Raw genomic sequence first — 20,039 nt, 5'->3', positions numbered from 1 at the left:
CTATGAAATACTGTCACATTTATTTAAATATTACTTAAATAACAAGTACAACACATTTCAGGAGTGAGACCTGCCCATTCCTGAGGAAAATGTCCATGTTTACAATGGATGTAGCAACATTCAACAATGTGCAAAAATACTACAGTCACGCTGTCTATGGAGTAGAAAAACAAATTAGACATTCATGTCAAAATAAATCAGCTTAAGACTAGAAATACAACACAGCAGCATGTTACAGAGCCGACCGGGCCAGACTGTGCATGAAGCCCGACATTTGAAACATGAAAAACAAGGTTAACAGTGAAACGGGGGTTTACTGTCTCGACTTCGACCCCTAGCTGAAATCATGGATGACAGGACTGGCAGAGGAGTAGAGCTTCCTCTTCACCAGCCGGTACTCTGCTCTCAGCTTCAACACTTTGTTGGTATCAAAGATGTTCTTCAGCGGCGGCCAACCGTCGTCTTTATCTGCCTTGAAGATCACAGACAGTTCAAAGGTGGGGATGACGCTCGGGTCTGGGAAGATGCTCCCCACGGATTTGAGGCCATCTTTGAACTCCACGTAGATGGCGATGGAGGCGCCACGGAGCCCACAGGGCTCATCGGCCGAGGAGCGCACCACGTCCTGGCCGATCCTCGTGGTCATCTGGCGAGGCAGCAGCAGCACCTGGCAGTGGAGGCTGGACGACTTGGCCTCGGTCAGACAGCGCTCGATCTGCCGGGTCACATCCTGCTGCAGCAGCTGCTCCTCATGCTCCATGACAGTGTCCAAACTGCAAACTGTGGAAAGATAACCAGTGTTGTAAGAACAAGTGGCATTTATTCACAAAAACACATTTTTAAACATGCTTAAAGAAACATGCAACTTTGTTACTTTAAAACAATATTCCTACTCCTCACCCTGATCGTCTGTTCTTGCTCTATTTAATGTCGGTGAGGAGTATGAAAATTACTTGATGTTTCTTAAATATTCAGCGAGGAAACTTGAAAACAGCAGCAGCTCTTCTGGAAGCAGAGGATCATGGGTAATAAAGGTTCTGTTGTGTTTCAGTTCAGTGAGCGACTTCACAGTCAGCACATTGACAAGCCTCTTTTTCCCCAGGACAGAAACAGCCTAAAAGAATGAATGACCACATGTGGCTGCAGGGGGCGCTGTTGCTCAGTAAAAGTTCCTCAGTGTTGCTTTAATATAGGTGGCGACATCGAAGTTTATTAGTGAAAACCTTAAATCGGACCAACACCTCTTCAGATGGTCGGACTCGGACCTTTGTGCTGTTCTACTTTCATCTTAACTTTGACCATGGTCACGGGAGTGAAACCCAGGAAGTGCTGTTTGAATCTGCAGTGAGAGCAGTGAACAGTGTGTCATCAGCTGATCCAAGACCCGATTCACTTGCATCAGACTCATCCCGGTCAGGTGGATTAGGGAATTAAAGTGTCCTTCCGCCAAATAGTATCGGACCATCTCCAATAAAGGTTATTTAACTTCAGTTAGCGGATTGATATTTAACTGTTATTAGGTTATGGGGGTCAATTGGAGCTGACCTCCACGACTGTCCTCAAATGACCTATTTAATATAACTTCACAGTTAAACGTGATAGTTAACTTTAAAAACTACTTACAGCGTGAGTTGTTGTCCCTCTCGTCCCAGCTGTCGACGCTGCCCCGCCGGGCGGAGCTGCTCGGGGTCCCGCTCGGGGTCCCGCCCGGGGATGTGAGCTGGGACCAGTACTTTCCGATCATGTCCGTCACGCTGTGCTCCGGCTCCGTCAGGACGGACGCTCCGTGTCCAAAGAGCAGGGCCGCGACAAACACCATCCTGGCTCGGGTTCGAGGTGACTGATCTCCGGTTTCTCCTCCGATCGTCCGCGGTGTGTTCTCTCCATGTATCAGGTCTGAGTGGGTGAGCCGGTGCGGAGGGAGCGGGGCTTTTAACCCGGAGGAGCCGCGGGTTGCATCAGCTGAGCGGGGGGGCGGGGCCGGCCGCGTCCATCCAGAAGGTTCCTGCGGGGCATCACGCAACATGTCCGGGCATCACACAGGTGAGGAGGCCGAGGACACACCAACTACCAGGGAAATCACTAATACACTGACAGAAATGTGTGAACCACATTAACTTTTCTACGTGAGCACTTTTAAATATACTTGAGTATTACTAAAAGTAAGTACGTTCTTAAAAGTAAAAGCACCATTTAATAAGGAATTACTTTTAAATATACTTGAGTATTACAAGTAAGAGTACCACATAAACTTTATTCTTTACTAAAAGTAAGTGCGTTCTTAAAAGTAAAAGCAGTTAAAGTAAGGAATTACTTTTAAATATACTTGAGTATAACAAGTAAGAGTACCACATAAACTTCATACTTTACTAAAAGTAAGTACGTTCTTAAAAGTAAAAGCACCAGTTAAAATAAGGAATTACTTTTAAAAAAATATACTTGAGTATTACAAGTAAGAGTACCACATAAACTTTATACTTTACTAAAAGTAAGCACGTTCTTAAAAGTAAAAGCACCAATTAAAGTAAGGAATTACTTTTAAATATACTTGAGTATTACAAGTAAGAGTACCACATAAACTTGATGCTTTTCTAAAAGTAAGTACATTCTTAAAAGTAAAAGCCCCAGCTAAAGTAAGGCATTCATTTTAAATATCCTTAAAGTATTAAAGTAAAAGCACCCCATTCGATTTTACGTGAGTTAAAGTAAGGCATTACTTTTTCATATGCTTAAGGTATTAAAAGTATATTTATCAAATATATTTAAATTTTATCGAGTAAATCTAGCATCCAAGACACACACTCTGTTGTCACTTTATTAAGCACACTCAGCTAAAACTAATGCAGTTTAAATACAGTAGCTGAATCAATAAGTCAATTAATTGATTAGTCCATATTTTAAATTTGTGTCATCTTTTATGTGAAATAATTAAATCATGAACCTATTGATTGGATTGATTGACAGTTACAGACATGGGTTTTATAGGTACTTAATTTCCCATGGACAGATCGTGAACAATTTAACATGCAGTTGCTAACAGATGTTTTATTATTTACAGTGAACACTGAATGACCTCCAATGGTTATTTTGAAGTATTTTATGTTTAAATTTATCCGCCCGTCTGGAGGCATTTAGAGGAGTCTCTTTAAATCTTAGGTCCAGACAGAGAGACAGTCAGAGTTGCCCCACCTTTTATTTGTCAAAAGCACTAAAGGCTCCAGGATGGAGGAGTTCCTTATTATCTCTTCAAAGACACAACACAAACTGACAACCAACAAAAGCTGGTTGGAATCATTAAAAAACCTTCAGGGAATCTCCTCGCAAACAATTGAAATTGATGATTTCATGTCTAAATGTAACAGATTCTTAGGCCACCGACAAGTCAGTTGTTTTCTTTATGGTCCAGTTTTTCTTAATAACATGTATTAGAGTAACAAAGCAATAACATGTCAATAATAAGGCATAATTAGGTCATCTCAGTATTTCTGGCATTAAGGAAAAATCCAGACTGGGGAAACACTGAGGTTGTCCGCATTCTTTTACACTAGATTACATTACATATAGCTGATGCTTTTATCCAAAGCGACTTACAATAGCAGTTGGCGAGAACTTGACCATTTATGACCAATCTGCCATAAATGTTGGCAACTATCATAATAGTTCAGACATTGATCAGTCACAATACCCTTGCTTTTTTTTCACATAGATAAATAGTTTTATTATGAAATGTTCTGTATGGTCACTATAACAGTAAATAGAAGAAAACTTTTGTGAAAAATACTAGTTCCTTCAAAGTTTCTCTTCTGGTTAGAAGAAACACTTTAATTCATCTTTTTGACACTTCCCAGTAAATCCAATTTACTTCTAGTTTTCCCTGAGGCTGTGTGTGTGTGTGTGTGTGTGTGTGTGTGTGTGTGTGTGTGTGTGTGTGTGTGTGTGTGTGTGTGTGTGTGTGTGTGTGTGTGTGTGTGTGTGTGTGTGTGTGTGTGTGTGTGTGTGTGTGTGTGTGTGTGTGTGTGTGTGTGTGTGTGTGTCAGGTCTAGACATGGTAGCATGAGCCCTACCTTACTCACAGGTGAGTAAGATTTTCTGACACTCTTGATTTAGACTCGCGGACAAACACACGTACACACCTGGTGGAGCAACGGAGGCGTATCCACTAAACTCAGGATTGTATCATGCGTAATCTTTACAATAATAGCTTGAATTTATATAGCGCCCAAGGACGCTACTCCCACCACTATGAAACTCATTCACCTAAAAGAGGCTCACAATGGGTTGACAGACATACAGACGTCATTAAAACACACCTTGGTTCCTTATCTTATTACAGTAAGAGAAACGTCAAACTAGGATCAAGGAAATGTAAACCATCCCACTGTTTGTTGCTGCTTTTCATTGACTGATCAGTTTCAAAATAAGTGTTAAGATTTGATTTCATTCCTAGCCTTTGAGACCTTTGTGGTCTGTTTACATTATTTAATCTGCTTTCCAATAAGTCACTATTTATGTATCTTTGTCACATTTTTATTTTATTTTATTATAAAGGAGGAGTTCTATCACACTGATAGTGTGCTACATATTTCCTCCTGTTTAATACTAAGAGACGTACATTTGTTTGACCCACAACAGACACACACACACACACACACACACACACACACACACACACACACACACACACACACACACACACACACACACACACACACACACACACACACACACACACACACACACACATATATATTTACACGTGTCATCATGCCAGTACGTGTATGCATGTATGTATATATATATGCTCAAAAACATGAAGGGAACACTTAATCATCCCAGTATAACAGCGAGTCAGTTAAACTTCAGGGATCAATCTGTCCATTTAGGAAGAACAAGTGTTTGTGTTTGGTGCAAGGGTAGTCCAGCTCCTCCAGGATGCCACATCCATACCTGCGGTCCCAAGAAGCTTTGCTGTGTCTCCCGGCAAAGTCTCAAGAGCACAGAGGAGACACCAGGAGGCCAGCCGCTACACAAGGAGAGCTGGAAAAGGCCGTAGAACCCAGGAGCAGGACCGGTTTCTGCTAATTTGTGCAAGGTTGAACAGGAGGAGCACTGGCAGAGCCCTACAACATGACCTCCATCGGGCTACTGGTGTGCATTTTACAAGTACCACTACAGATTGTCAAGGAGTTCACTGATGATCCAGGTTTGGGAGGAGATACCCCAGGACACCATCCGCCGACTCATCAGGAACATGTCCAGACATTGTCTGAAATGCATTATAGCCCCCCAGAGGCTACACACTACTGAGTCACATTATGAGTTGCCTTAATGAAATTCACACAAGTTGGATCAGCCTGTGATTAAAATATTTTACTTAGATTTCCGGTGTGGTTTTGAATCCAGCCCTCAATGCGTTGATGATTTTGGTTTCCATTGACTGTTGTTTTGTCATTTTGTTCTCAACAAATAATACAAATTACATCATTAAAGATCCTCAACTTGAATAATTTGTTCGTCTAGATCTAATGTGTGATTTAAGTGTAATATATCCTACTTGCATGACATGAGCAGACAGACTGAATAGATTCACCACTGACATCTGACTCACCTTCCTGGGAAATGTCCCTGCTTCTGTTACATCACAGCTGCCAACCAATCACGTTATGATCTGATGCTGTCATTACTAGGACCTGACACCAAAGGAGGAAGTGCCTCTCTCTAGACCTGCAGGGGAACTACAGGATTATGTTACGGCATATCCTTACGACATTACCAAAAGGAATTTTGTGTGTGTGTGTGTGCTCATTTTTATTCCCTCTTTAGCATAAACGCTAACACTTTGAGGACCAGTAGACCTCATAGGGACCAAAGCCTGGTCCTTATGAGGCAAAACGTCAAGCTCCCGATTAAGGTTAGGGGTAGGATATACATTGTGGTTAGGTGAGGGTAAGAGTTTAGTAGGAATCTCGTTTAAAGTTAGGGATACTGTTTTGTTAGGCTGTCCACAATGAATGTAGGCAATCAAAGCAAAGTAAAATAAAAGGATAGGATTGCAAACCTGTGTGTCTTTTTCTGTGTGCACAATGTAACCATTTAATTAATTTTCAGTTCCAAATGAACACCTAATCTGATGCATCAAAATGATCTTGAACAGTCTCCTGTATCTGATTCGAAAAAAACTCACGTCTGCAGCCGAGAGTGTTGTTTTTTCAAAATCGTTAATGAAGACAAACTAGTAGGGTGAAGGTAGAGCGGATATTTACACCACAGTTAACACCCTATCTCGCCATGTCATAGAAAGTGAAATAACATTCCTGGTTCCATCTGTTTATCAGGAACGACTCCACAGGTGAGTCCATGACTCATGTCCCACCCCTCCACCATGTGTTAATATCAGTTCAGTAGTTTTTGCGTAATCCTGCTAACAGTCAGAAAAACAGCAATAAAAACCAAACCTCATTTGTGGGAGTAAATAAGGTCAAAACACAAACTCTTATCAGTGTGCTGTGGAACACAAGTTATTGACACACTAGCTGCAAGTTCTTTCACCATGAAGATACATTCCCTAGACAGATGATCTTTGAAAAAGCTTGCGACCCTCTAGCACCACAAATGTTTGATTACCGTGTTTGACGGATAGATGGTGTAGAATCTGTGTTCCAATAAATTGTTCTTCCACTGGTGAATTATCAGGTTCAACCAGGAGGTGGTGCTCATGCTGTGTGTTTTGTGTCTCAATGTACAAATAACCTTTGTTAAACAAAAACGCCACTAAATGACTCAATATATGCTCGAGACGAGAATTTATTTCCCTTTACACTAATATTTAGGGTGAAATAAATTCTAATCAATGGCATTATAAAATGTCAAAATGATTTGTCACAACTAATTAAATTAAGTTTCTGGTGGTGAAATGACAAATTGTAATTTGGATCAAAAAGCACCCCAGTTGATGTCATCGCAAGTTTAGAAAAATGGGGTCTACAGAACAGTTCTGCTGTGTTTTCTACATACTGTGAAGACTGTTGGTGAGTGGGTTGCTTTTGCTGATGAATCCTTTTCATAAATTGTCTGGGATAAGTTTAATGCAGCATTTCAGTCCATTCAATGCAATGAACCATTTCCACATCAATTCTGCCAGAAACACAAACAAAAACTCCACAGCTACCCACTACAGAGCAAGTCAGTCCCTTTGTAATGGTCTCAGTGTGCAGTATTCAAAAATATGTCTTGCTAATGCAGTGTGGTTTGGATCACATCCTTCTGTCCTCCTCCCCTGTCGAGAAAACATGCGAGCTGTTAACACATCTGATGCAACTTCACCGTCCTGTTTCAGCTGCAGCGCTGTTGGTCATGATGTGTGTGTGTGTGTGTCTGTGTGTGTGTGTGTACATGTGATACGCAGATAAACCAGGCTGGATAAACAGGCCTGGTGTCAGGTGTCTCCTGACTGCTTCCTTTGTTTACACTCTTTAAACACATATGTACATAGTTTTCTCCCCCCCGTCAACCCTCACACAATATGTGCTAATCTGAAACTTGCTAAACTGTCCTCAGTGTTTGTCCTGTTTTTTCTTTGTTCAGGTCTACTTGTGACTTGACTTCACCATTTTGCCTTCAAAATGATAGGGTCCTTATACTTAACAATTATAAAATCAACATGTCATGCCTATACAGTCTATGCTTTAATCACAATTTGAATGTATTAACTTGGTCATTGTTCAAAATCAGCTGCTGGGATTTGTTTGAAACATTACCACGGTTACATTTTAGAAATGAGGCTAAGACTATTCAGTCTGGTAACCTCAGCGGCAGTACAGGACCTCATAAAGCCTTTGTGCTACTCCAGATGATTAATTGAACTATATGTATTGACTGGATGTTGGCAGAAGATCATGTCCTGGTGTCTTCAGGGGGAAGGACAATGACAAACTCTTCTAAACAACTTTGTCAAGTTGCAACCCTGACGTCGCACTAAAGCATAGTGCACTCCCTCTTCAGACTGTCCCATACTTAAAGATGGATGACAGGACTGCTCCCAACTTGTTGTGATAGTTTCCGCGTCTGCTATCAAGGACAGTAATATATTGTACACATATTAATCTAGAGTGACATGTCTGGTCACTGGTCAGGCTGCAACTTTCTCTAAGAACTGTGAACAAATTATTCATTACAGATTAAACACCACCCGTTTTCTGAGAATTGTCTTTTATTTATTTCATATTTTCAGATTAGATTTCAGATGTGCTTCAAACTGATGTAAGAAGAAAATTGTATGTTATAATTGGAGTATGATAATGTGTGCGACCATGCGTGCATACATGCGTGTGTGTCTGAGCATGTGTTTATGTTGGTCCACGATAATTTTCGCTGGTTTCAACAGGCACCTTCAGGGGTTGAGGCTTCTCCAGGCTGAACATGATGGTGGGCTCCCTGCTCAGTGGCTCTGGGCGCTGCCACCTGACGTTTACGTGCAATTCACTTGGCTGGACGCTTGAAGTGTTCGCTAACGGGTTCATCATGTCCGGTTTGGGAGGAGGCGTGACGCAGAACTCCTCTTTCTCCTGCTGCTGCAGGTGTGTGAGGATGGCCTTAGACAGGAAGTGAGGGTCGTCCTTACGCTCATCTAGAGGAAGAGGAAAACATAGTCTGAGGTTTGTTTGAACACACTGCCTCTAATAAATTACACTGTTTTGAGTTCACCATGTTTTCAATGTGTGTCTGTTAAAATAGTTGTTGCTTGAAGTTGGCTTTCTCACTACAATCACAAAGATAAACAGTCTTGACCTTCATTCTTTATTTTAGTCATACACCATAAAATGTGAATTCCTGATTGTCTTTGTGGGGAGTCACTAGATAATCTAAAAACTGAAATGCCCTGAAAAGCAGTCTGTCTCACACTGTGTGGCAAGAGACACAAACATATACAGACACACACTTAGCGACCCGCTCACCATTGAGCAGGATGAGTGTGTAGCGGTTTCGACACTCCAGCGACTGCTCCAGGATGTTCTGCAGGGTCCTGAAGAAGATCAGCACCTGCTGCCTGCGCTCAGGCTCCCCAAAACCAGCATTGCTGTCCTGGGACATTTTGTAGAGTGTCAGCAAAGGTGTGGCATACTCCACTACACACTCACGGGCCTGTTGACACAAACACGCAAACACAAATCTAAATACACACATTAAACAACAACACAGAGGTGGATACATTCCCTAGACAGATGATCTTTGAATAGCTTGTGACACTCTCAAACCAGAAATGTTTGATCACCGTGTTTGACGGATAGATGGTGTAGTAACTGTATTACAATAAATTGTTCTTCCACTGGTGAATTATCAGGTTCAACCAGGAGGAGGTGCTCATGCTGTGTATGGTAGGGAAAGATGCAGGTGAAGGCATTGTACTGGACTAAATATTAGATTTTTGTGTTTCAATGTACAAATCACCTTTGTCAAACAAAAACGTCACTAAATGGCTCCATATATGCTCAAGACGAGAATGTATTTCCTTTTACAGGAATATTGAAAGTGAAATGAATTCTAATCAACGGCATTATAACATTCAAAATTATTGTCACAACTAATTAAATTATGTTTCTTAAAGGTGGTGAAATGTCGAAAGGTTGCTGCTGGTAGTAATCGACTACAGCTCTATCATTGATTAATTCTGCGTTCTATTTAAAGAGGTTTCAGATTCTCAAGAAACAATACGTTTCTTTACTGATAATTTTCTTTACTGATTACTCATTACTTTATTCATTAATATACTTGGTGTAAGACGGTATTATAAGTCTCATTTTAACATTTCAGTAATAGATTAAAATCAGATCAGGGGAATTTGGAGGCCAGGTCAACACCTTAAAATTGTCATCACCAAAATGTGTGATTTTTCTTCACATTTCAAAAGTCCCACATTTCCTATCTTCTTATTTTCTGTAAAATACAGCCACACATCTGTTCTGGTAATCACTTTGAAATAACTGGAGGCTATTTTTGGTCTGACATGAAACACGGGATGTTTTCATGCAGCCCCAACCTTCCTTTCCCTTCACTGGAATACAAAGCCAGTTCTGAGCCCAGTCACTGATAGATTTGTTTCATCAAAAACATTGAATATAGAACACATTGAAGTACTTTCTTAAAATACTGAAAAACAATATACAGAAACAGTCCCTTGAGTCTGTCACTTTCCTGTGACTCTCTCTCTCTCTCTCTCTGTCGCATTCAAGATGAGAAGTCTTTACAAATCTGATCAGAGGAGAAAATATCAGCTCACTGAGTCTCTCAGCCCACACTGGCAAAAGGAGGACCGACACGGAGTGGAATTATAGCGCAAGAAGTTCAGCACTGAAGCTGCAGCTTCTCTGGGAGGTATATTTATCTGCCTGTATTCTGATACAGATGAACTTCTTTTCAATTTATTGTGTAGACATGTAACAGTCTAATTTTATAAATAAATGATGATGCAGTTATTTACCTTCCCGTCCTCGCCCACCACTCTGTAGACGCTGTGCTTGTAGACCCGGCCCCGGACCCCTGCCCTGTCAATCTCGCTGTTTGGGAGGTTGTCGTGAAAACTAATGTTGTCGTCCTCATCTTCTAACTTGTGCGAGATGTTGGCGTTGAGAGGAATGAGGATCAGGAGCTTCTTGGAGCCGCGACCCCAAGAGGAACCATTCCATTGATGGCTGGAATGAAATGATGCAATGGAATTCTCCAAACCTGGAAGGACACACACGTCTGTTCATTCACCTTCATTTATGTCTCTTTAGGATCACTACACAGTGCAAGGTGCAATACTATGACCTAATATTAGGGTCATGACAAAGAAAACAATATTTTAAGCTTTTGAAAATAAGTTAGTAATATCATGAGAATAATGCCATAATTTTACATGAATAAAGTCATAATTTTTAGGCTACTTGTCATTTTATTGGAGGAATATCAGAAAATCTGGACGTTGGCTATGTTAAAATGAGGAATAGTAAATTATTCTTTAGTAAAAGTTTTCACAGAAAATGAAATACTTCATCTTTTGAAAAATCTGTCTACTCTAAAGAAAGAAGCACACAGACTTGGAGGAAATGTTAGTGGTCGGCTGGGAGGTTATCCTTTGTGTGAATTTGTAGTTTCTCTAGAAGCAAAAGATTGGTTCAAGATTTTTGTGATATTCCAGTGAGCACTGGTTCTCCTTTTTGCTACAAAATGTTACAAATGTTATTTATAGTTTTATTCTGAGGAATCCTGCTCTCTCTCTCTGAGCTTTGAGAATCCGAAAACACAGAATCACAACTTGTGTTGTTTCATAAACTTTCCTCACAGTACTATGACCTTATTCTCAGATTATATTTATTCCCTTTCGGGGCTATAATACCCTAGTGCAATGCTATAGCCCTCTAAATATCTTGAGTGTCACCAAAGATGAATGTCTGAGGTTTGAAGTTACCTAAAGAACAGGCATATATCTACTTACACTGTTAAAATGGTTAAATGGTATGGTATTGTGTTAATCCAAACATTCGGGTATTCTAATTATAGGTGATTTATTTCAGAGACCAGGAGGATAATCCAAATGCCCATTGTGTGTGTGTGTGTGTGTGTGTGTTTGTGTGTGTGTGTTGTGGCGTTACTGACGTGGCAGCACCAATTGCAAGTAGCCCAGGTAGAAGGACCAGGCCAGGCCGTGGGCCACGTTCATTTGCCTCCCCTCGCAGATGTCTGACACCTCCACCTCCGACGGACCCTGCACACCGACCACATACAGTAAACAGCTGGAAGCACATCACAACACACTGCTCGGGAGCTGCCTGACACCTTTTGGCAAGCGAAAGGGGCATTCCTGCACTCGAACTGCCCTTTTTCCATTCAGGACAAAAAATTCTGTGCAAAAACAGGACACAGAGAGACAGAGCTGAACCTAATCTATAACGCTGTAAATTTCTGTTAAGAGTCTGAGAGAAGCTTTGTGCAAAATGGTTCAATTCTTTGAGGACAGAATTAGTGCTATCGTCATTCTCGCTGATGAAGATGAATATTGAGTCTATTTTTACTCCATCAATTACAATCAACTGATCCTTCAGGAAGTGTTCTTACATAAAGACTCTACTGTCTGAAGTGTAGTCCTCAAAGTACAGTTAACTCTCAGATTATATCTGGAATAAAATTATCTGAACTTTCCTGGGTTGTGAAGACAGATTCCTTTTTCAATCGTCCAGGAAGGGAGACTCATTGATACAGGTCTAACTAGTCAGGACCCTTTTTTTGGTTTAAGATGTAGAATTTAATATTAATGGTTTTACTGAAAGTAAGTGTAGACCATAGACTGTATGAAAAGATAGATGACAGGACAGCTTCTCCTAAACTGAAGCCAAATTGTCCTGACCGCCCCCTGGTGGCTTACGGTAGTACAAGTCAGAAACCATAAGGGACATGGACTGCACTAAAAAGTACACATCAAATGTATGTCCAAGTGCTCATTATTATGGTTTTAATTTGTCATTTGATGGTATAAAAATGGGATGAAATGTCACAACGGAGGAAGTGGAGACATATTGTCCATCATTAATCTTTTTTGTAGGACATTTTCACTAATTTCGCAGGGAATAATTCATAGATCTAGATGAAAGAAGTAAGGTATATTAAGGAGGCATATATCTATCAGTGTCCACAGTGTGCACAATTTGATGCTGTTGGACTGAATCTATTGGACTGTTGGGACTTAAGGCCGGCGCATGCTTCTGCGTTTTCACGGGAACGGAGACGCAAGAGCCCTTCCGGGCCCCTCACGGCCCTTCCTACGTCCTTACGTGCGTCGGCCAATTTTTCTAACTAGACGGCAAAGCCCCGCAAGCGTCACCCGGCCGCGAGGGCTGTGATTGGTCTGCTGACTACATCATTACCGGAGTCGCATTTCCGGTTCATGCCCGGAAACCACGGAAGATTTAGAAGAACGAATATGGACCAGATAGAAGAGCACTTGGCAGAAGAGATCCGACACTATGTCCACTAGTATAACCCGTCACTAACCGGCGGATTTTTCCGCCAGAAAACCTCTGCGGAGCCGCCGTGGCGATGTAAATTAATCGCTCTTCTTCGTGCAACACACGAAGAAAAGCCGACTTCGACAAAAAACATTACTGCGCCTAGTGTTCTGGCGGGGAATTGCATGGCAACACGCGCAACGGTTGGAGAACCATGAATGACAACGAGTCCTGCGTTACAGCTGCGTGCCTGCGGGCCCCTGACAACGCAGAAGCATGCGCCGGCCTTTACGTTACGAGGGAGGTTGCCTGGGATGATGTAACACAATCTCTAATGATCCTGTAGTCTTGCCTGTACGCTCACAGTTATATCGAAACTCTTTTGTCTTTGAAGTAGAGGTGGACAAAAGGGAGAGCAGCTTTGCATCCGAGCCGGGTGAGGGTAATGCCATTCAGGGTTAACTGCCAAGCAAAGCAGTGGAACCAGCCAATCCAGAGCCACATTCTATGGAATGTCTGGTGAAATGTCTCCATGGACGTCATGTAAGATGTTATACTAACACCAGTGTTTAATCACTGTCTGGGTGTGACAGTACTGAACATTCGCCCTCTCAAAACTGTCTTTGATTAGCTTTTCTTAACCACATCAGAAACAGTTTTGTGGGGCAGTGACTAGTAGTGAAACAGAAACTGAAAGACACTGACTCATTGTTATAACGATTACTGTATTCTCTGGAAAATAGACGGAGAGCTGTAACCCAACCTGTCAACCAGGCCTTTTCTTACCAGAGATAATGGCAGTTACTGTGCATTGAGTGATGTCTGCTGTTGTACCACTTTTTTTTTCCTTGTGTAATGGTTGTTGTAGTCTATCTTTTTCAAATCGCTTATAAATTAAATTCCCTAAAGCACATTGTGGGATGTTACAGCTTTCAGTATTTAAATGTGTACTAATGTCAGCCTGAAAGGACACTTAATCTGTCATGCAATGATTAAAATATAGTTTTTTTTTGTCTTTTTAGTTAAGTGGAAGGGACCAAGACCCCAGAAAATACAAAACCAGTGGTGTTTGTGTTTGTGTGTCAGGTCTTGATCTCACCAGGACGCCCAGGCTTTTAAGCAGAGCGTAAAGAGCTGAGGCCAGAAGGAGGACTTTCCAGCACTGGCCTTGGTTGGACAGAGGTTGTCCATCCAGGTAGAGCACAAGACCTGCCAGACCAGCGGTCAGCAAAGTCTTTCCCTCCAAGCCACAGGCAGGAAGCACATGGCTCAGCAGCCCTCTACCTTGATACCTGGTAAGAAAAAAAAAACATATAAACTGAAGGAATGAGGGCTGTTTGTGTGTGTGTGTGCGTGTCCTACACTTATGCTTACATGTAACCACATTGATAGAAATGTTTCGGCAGGAAACGGTTTGTATTTAAAACTGCTCCACTCTGTCCAGAGTGGAAAGAGTTAACCAGACAGTAAAGTTGCATCACTAGAGCTAGGAATCAGGTTTTAATTGTCACTGGATTTGAGAAACACGCCAGATATATTACGCAAGATCACTGAGCCATGGTTTAAGTAAAAAGATCAATTAAAATGGCTTTCAACAATGCTAAAATAAAGGTACTGTTTAGAGATATATCAAAAGAAAACACAAGCATTGAATACTTGAATCTGTCTTTTCTTTTACTCCAACTGATCTCTCACCTTGTGTTTGAATGGTACAGCATCTCCTCTGCCAGCAGACAGAGCCCGTGCAGCAGACGGCCAAGGGTCAGGCTGAGTATTACCATAGCAACCCAGCCAAATAACCTTTCAGGAGACAGAAACATGATGCATCCCACTGTTATGGCAGCCAGCACCGCTGCACACAGCTTAGGCAAAGTCCCACGAGGCTTCGGGATGAGAGCGTCTTGATCTCGGTGGCATTGCATCTGTGGGGGAAGAGACATCTGGTGTCAGGAGTCCTATTATATAAAAAAACAGCTGTAACACTTAGTATGCAGAGCTAGCTGACCAAGAAAACCTATACGAAGCTGGTTGGATGAAGTCTGATGTGGAAGTCAAGTGAGACTTCATCAACGCTTATACCGACTGAGAAAATTTGGGTGGCGACCAACACTTCCTGTCTGTAAGTTCCACCTTCTAGATTTAACGTTGAACATTTAGATTTAACATTTGACATAAGGTTGAATTTTAATATTTACTTTTAACATTGACGTCATCTTCAATATTTTTTACAAGATATGTAAATATGACAAACTTCGCAGATATTGTTATAAATCTGGTAAAAAGGTGACTTTAAAAAATACACACCACTTTTTAACATGTTTTAGAGCTAAATTTGGTGACAAGTTGCTGTTATCTTCAGCATTTGATTTACAATCGGCGCCCCCTACCTTCTGTCTAATTCAGAAAGTCCAATTATAAAAGTACAAACCATCCACAAACAGCCATGAAAGACTGAATTGCCTCATTGCTTTCTACTCTTGTGTCCGCTGCAAGTTAGTCTTTAGTTGTGCCACTGTTTGATGAATGACTGCTTTGGCCAACCTCTGTCAAAAATAATAATGCGTCTTAATATGTTCTGAGTCACCAGTCTCAAGAATAACAGGGTCTAGTGGTGACAGATCAGTACAACTTATATTTTTAATCTCAGTTTTTGTCAGCTCACACTCACACGGAGAAAGGTCTGTGGTTTGGGTTGCCTCTTCTTGTCCTTCGTTTTAAGTCATGCAAAAAGTCTAAACATAACTTGGACTGCTTTGTCTAAATCTATGAAAGGGGAATTATAAAATGAAACTAGAGAAAGAAATGTATGAAAGGACTCACCTTGGTTAGTTCTCTGGATCCCGATTAGAGAGACTCTTTCTCTTGTTCTTCTGCCTCTCCTCTCCTCCTCTCCTCTACCCGACCTTTTATCATAGTCCAACACTTTCACTTTTAATTACCGGTAAATCAGCCCACTGCAGGCACTCACTCCATTTGATCACGTGTGCACTGGTTCACATTTCCCTCGGCTCTGTACACCGATCAGCCACAGCAGTAACCATGCTCTCTATGTTGTGGTTAATCTGTGTGTGTATACAGTTTACCTCCTCGTTTCAACAACACCAGTTGTGCTTCTTTGTTTTCAGATTCTCAGAGCATAGAGAGAGAAAGCGCAAATATTTCTCACGGTAAAACTATTAATAACGTTTCGTAACACTTCGTCGCAGATTTTTTTTACTTTTACTTCCAGTTAAAGCTGTTGCCAAGTATTTCACAACTGAACAGGTGTTGGTGCCCATTTCTTTGCGTCATCTGTACATAAAAGTGTAAAAACAACATCCTGTTTGAGGTGTGTCTCTACAAGTCTTTGGACCTCTGTGAGGGGTTTCTAAGGGAGCTGAAGGCGTCTCTCAGTTCAGTATGTGGAGGAAGATTCCACTGACCAGTGTCTAAGGTAGTGGAAATCCCCTGACTAGGTGTTTCACTGCTATGACCTTGATAAACAGGATGGAACCCTTATTTGGTGATGTTTTTCTTCCAACTGGTACCACGGACAGACGGACACAGCAGATAAGACAGAGGAGGATCTCATGTCTTTCATGTCTTTTTTTCATATCATATCTTATGAAACGCCTCTTTGTACTGGCTTTTGTGAACGTGCAGCCAGTTTTTCCATTTAGAGCAACCGTGCTTGTTGTCTAAACTCTGCAGAGATTATTATCATAAAGACTCAAAAGCAACTCCAGTCTGAGAATTTCATTATTTCAAATCTCACGATGAATTTCCATCACAGTATTTTACCAAGACAAAGTTTTCAATGTGTTAATCTGCCAAAGGAGGATCCAAATTTAGTTAAAGGTCCAAGTGTGTAAGATTGAGGTGAAAGGGATCTTTTGACAGAAATTGAATATAAAGTAATTCTTGTGATGTTTTCACGAAGCTGTTTCATATAAATTATACAAATTGTTGTTTTATTTACCCTAGAATGGGCTCTCTGTGTTCAAATACTTGATATTTACATGATATTTACATGATATTTACATGTAGTAGCTCAAACTGGACAAGCTAAACAGCCTTTGAATTTTATGAAACTGAAGGTTACCAGAGGTTCTCTTTCATGTTTGGAAGGGGAGGGTGAGGTGAGGGGTGTTCAGCTGCAACATGAATCTTCACCACTTTATGTCACTAAATTCTACACACTGCAACTGTAAGTGGTGAATTTGTCTGATTTATTTTCAGGTAATCTTTAAGTTTGCCATGATATCTAGTTTGTTTCTTATCACTTTCTCTCTCGGGTCAAGCATTGTAATGGAGGTTAGCCATGATTGTTATGGACAAGGGCCTGGGGTCCTCAAACAACCTAAGGTAATTGTCTCAGGGGGGATTTATGGCTGGACCCCCATCAACCCACAATGTACATGGAAGCTTTTACACCCCAGCACCCACAGACCAACCAGTACTATACAATAAAGGATTAGGCTGCTTAACTTAATGATATAAATAAATAGGCAGCACTTTTGATAATTGAGCACATAAAATCACCCTATTTAACTGCTTGCATACAGTTTACACATGTGGTGAGAAGGGGTTGCAGTTATACATTGCTGTTAAGCATGAGACTGCAGAGCCATGTGGACACCATTCAGTCCATGGTGCACACGGGGAGATCACAGAAACTGAAATGAACATTTAAGAAGCCAGGAATTATTAAACGAAAATCTAATGACTGCCTCGCACCACACTCAAACCTTACAATAAGTTATGATTTTTTGTTATGTCAGCAGTGGACATAAAATAGCACAAAAAAGGATACCTGGAATGCAGTTACACCTTCAGGGAAAGCTGTATCTATTGAAAGTCCCTTATATTGGTTTGATCTCAGATTTGAATTCAAACACAGAAGAAAGAGAGGGAATGGAAAAGAGAAGGATGGTGAGCAGGGAGCTCTGCATAAACAGACCTGAGAGCAGTGAGCACCACAGCATCTCCTTAACCATCTCTCCTCTCAGAACAGAAAAGATTCAGTTTTCAGAATTATTAGGCCACACTTGGAGGGAACATCTTAACTCAAAGCTGTAGCCGTAAAACTGTGTATGTAAACACCAGTGTGTAAAACCTAAAGATGGGGGACCATTTTTGTGAATGAACATTCTCCTCTTCAACATGTTCATGTGTTTAACAAATGTAATATCCACTGAAACTTGTCTCTCTTTTTTAAAGATAAAAATTATCAAATATTATTCAAATTTAAATTGTTTTATAACTGTAGAATAAAAGAAGTAAATAACACAATTACTGATTATTCACAAGCATTTTAGTTGTCAAGTGTAGGTAAGAGTGCTCTTCAGTGTGCATAGATTCTGTTGCTACAAATCCCAGATGAGACAACATTGGTGAATGTCAGAATCTATGTAAAAACTGTGTAAGTGGCCCAATGAGTGTTAATGTGTCTTGAGCATACGTGTTCACTGCCTGATGTTTTCATTTATAGCATATGGTTCATGTTCTTCTGTGAACAGGTCTTGCTGGTTTGACTGGTTTTGATGGATAGTTTCTCTTTGGCATCAGTGTGTGTATGTGTGTGTGTGTGTGTGTATGTATGTGTGTGTGTGTGTGTAGGTTTACTCATGTTGTGTCTGTGTTACTTTATGGGGACTTGCCTCCCTTATGGGGACAAAAAGCAAGTCCCCATAATCTAAATCATTACATTTTATGGTGAAGACATTAAGATTAGGTTAGGTTAAGGGTTAGGTAAATATATAATCATAGTTAGAGTAAGCCTGGTCAGTATTTAGGAAATAAAGACACGGTATCCATTTCAAAGGTTCATGCATATTTTATTCAAGAGTAAAAAAGTGGATCGTCCCATGGGGCATGCTTACAGTGTTAGTGACTGGGGGAGTCAAACCGAAAGGGAGTAGAGATAGAGATAGAGATAGAGAGAGAGAGAGATAGAGAGAGAGAGAGAGAGAGAGAGAGAGAGATAGAGAGAGAGAGAGAGAGAGAGGGAGAGAGGGAGAGAGAGAGAGAGAGAGAGAGAGAGAGAGAGAGAGAGAGAGAGAGAGAGAGTAAGAACCGTGGCACAATTTCTATGGCACAGGGTCTCCCAGGGGGGATTCACCTCTCCAAAAGAAGCACAAGATCAACCAAGGATCAAAGATCAACCAACCAAGGAGCAACGCAACATGAAGAGCAACCAGCAGAGAGAAAGAGAGAGAGAGCTTAAATATTAAGAATAATGTCCATAATAAATAGAATCATAATAATCATAGAATCATAAATATCTTCAAATAACAAGAGGAATCATCAAAAGTCATGATCAGAGAGAGTACACTTTTTTCCTTTAAATTGTGACGGCAACACACCGGCTCTTCTGTTAAAATGTGTCTTGCTGCTTTTTGCTTTGAACAGCTCAAATTTTAACCATGCAATCATGCTTTGGCTGCCTGAATGCCTGTGCCTCTGTATATAGTATGGTCATTCATCAATGCTAGTTTAATATTTGTTTATCATTATTCATATTTATCATTTAAAAACAACTCCTGTACATCGACAAAGAAGAGAGGAGAGAACGTGGACGTGACACTTTGAATAGAAGCGTTCTGTCATTCTGTACAGCGTCGAAAGAAACTGGAAACACAGATTGTGAAAAAAAAAAGAAAAAGAAAAAAATACAATAACACAAAATGAATACAAAAAATAAATTAACATTATGTACAAATAAATAATTTATTATTCCTCAGTTCATTTATATCAACCAGAAAACCAAAAAAAAAATTCCTACCATAGTGAAACACAGAGCACAAATATAATATTCACATTATTATCAAAGAACTTAACTCTGCATGCATGCACTGATGCGTTAATATAAATGCTTTACAAAGACCTTTTCTTCTGACTTCTTCTGTTGTCTTGGCTGCTACCTTCACCACAAGAGTCAGTTTCCTGTGTGAAATATCATTTCCTGCTATTAAGGCTGGAGATTCCCAGCCAACGCTGCTGTTTAGAAGCAGACAGAAAGGAGGATGTAGAAAGATAATGGATAGAGAACGACTTCACATTTCAACTCCCCCCCTGACT

At 40.8% G+C, this 20,039-nt stretch overlaps 2 protein-coding genes across 3 annotated transcripts; both read right to left on the bottom strand.

Annotated features, from left to right (window-relative positions):
- Position 1: 1 nt before the first annotated feature.
- On the bottom strand, positions 2–1,927 carry si:ch211-39i2.2 (DNA damage-inducible transcript 4-like protein-like). Its single transcript, XM_061079560.1, has 2 exons — positions 1,624–1,927; positions 2–780 (listed from the first exon to the last, which is right to left on the bottom strand). Exons 1-2 carry the CDS (start codon positions 1,817–1,819, stop codon positions 335–337), a joined length of 642 nt encoding a protein of 213 aa, XP_060935543.1. The 5' UTR covers positions 1,820–1,927; the 3' UTR covers positions 2–334.
- Positions 1,928–8,236: 6,309 nt separating this feature from the next.
- Positions 8,237–15,877, bottom strand: sting1 (stimulator of interferon response cGAMP interactor 1). Of its 2 annotated transcripts, XM_061079910.1 has the most exons (7): positions 15,801–15,877; positions 14,676–14,902; positions 14,080–14,272; positions 11,635–11,743; positions 10,478–10,722; positions 8,955–9,141; positions 8,237–8,626 (listed from the first exon to the last, which is right to left on the bottom strand). In XM_061079910.1, the coding sequence occupies exons 2-7, from the start codon at positions 14,900–14,902 to the stop codon at positions 8,346–8,348; spliced, it is 1,242 nt and encodes a 413-aa protein (XP_060935893.1). In that variant the 5' UTR covers positions 15,801–15,877; the 3' UTR covers positions 8,237–8,345. The 2 variants fall into 2 exon arrangements, with proteins under 2 accessions (XP_060935893.1, XP_060935892.1); XM_061079909.1 differs by lacking the exon at positions 15,801–15,877 and having other exon boundaries at positions 14,676–14,920.
- Between the last annotated feature and the right edge of the window lie 4,162 nt (positions 15,878–20,039).

Source organism: Limanda limanda, chromosome 10 (genome assembly GCF_963576545.1).
Source record: "Limanda limanda chromosome 10, fLimLim1.1, whole genome shotgun sequence".
Classification (NCBI taxonomy): Eukaryota; Metazoa; Chordata; class Actinopteri; order Pleuronectiformes; family Pleuronectidae; genus Limanda; species Limanda limanda.
This window is presented reverse-complemented; position numbering and strand designations above follow the sequence as displayed.

What these genes read in the sequence shown, in the direction of transcription:
- sting1 (XM_061079909.1), bottom strand. Translation starts at nt 14,920, where the DNA reads ATGTCTCTTCCCCCACAGATGCAATGCCACCGAGATCAAGACGCTCTC. An exon ending in CTGTACCATTCAAACACAAG is followed by an intron (nt 14,273 to 14,675) that starts GTGAGAGATCAG and finishes TTTTCTTACCAG; the next exon opens with GTATCAAGGTAGAGGGCTGC. An exon ending in TGGTGGGCGAGGACGGGAAG is followed by an intron (nt 9,142 to 10,477) that starts GTAAATAACTGC and finishes TTGTGTCAACAG; the next exon opens with GCCCGTGAGTGTGTAGTGGA.
- si:ch211-39i2.2 (XM_061079560.1), bottom strand. Translation starts at nt 1,819, where the DNA reads ATGGTGTTTGTCGCGGCCCTGCTCTTTGGACACGGAGCGTCCGTCCTG. An exon ending in GAGGGACAACAACTCACGCT is followed by an intron (nt 781 to 1,623) that starts GTAAGTAGTTTT and finishes ATCTTTCCACAG; the next exon opens with TTTGCAGTTTGGACACTGTC.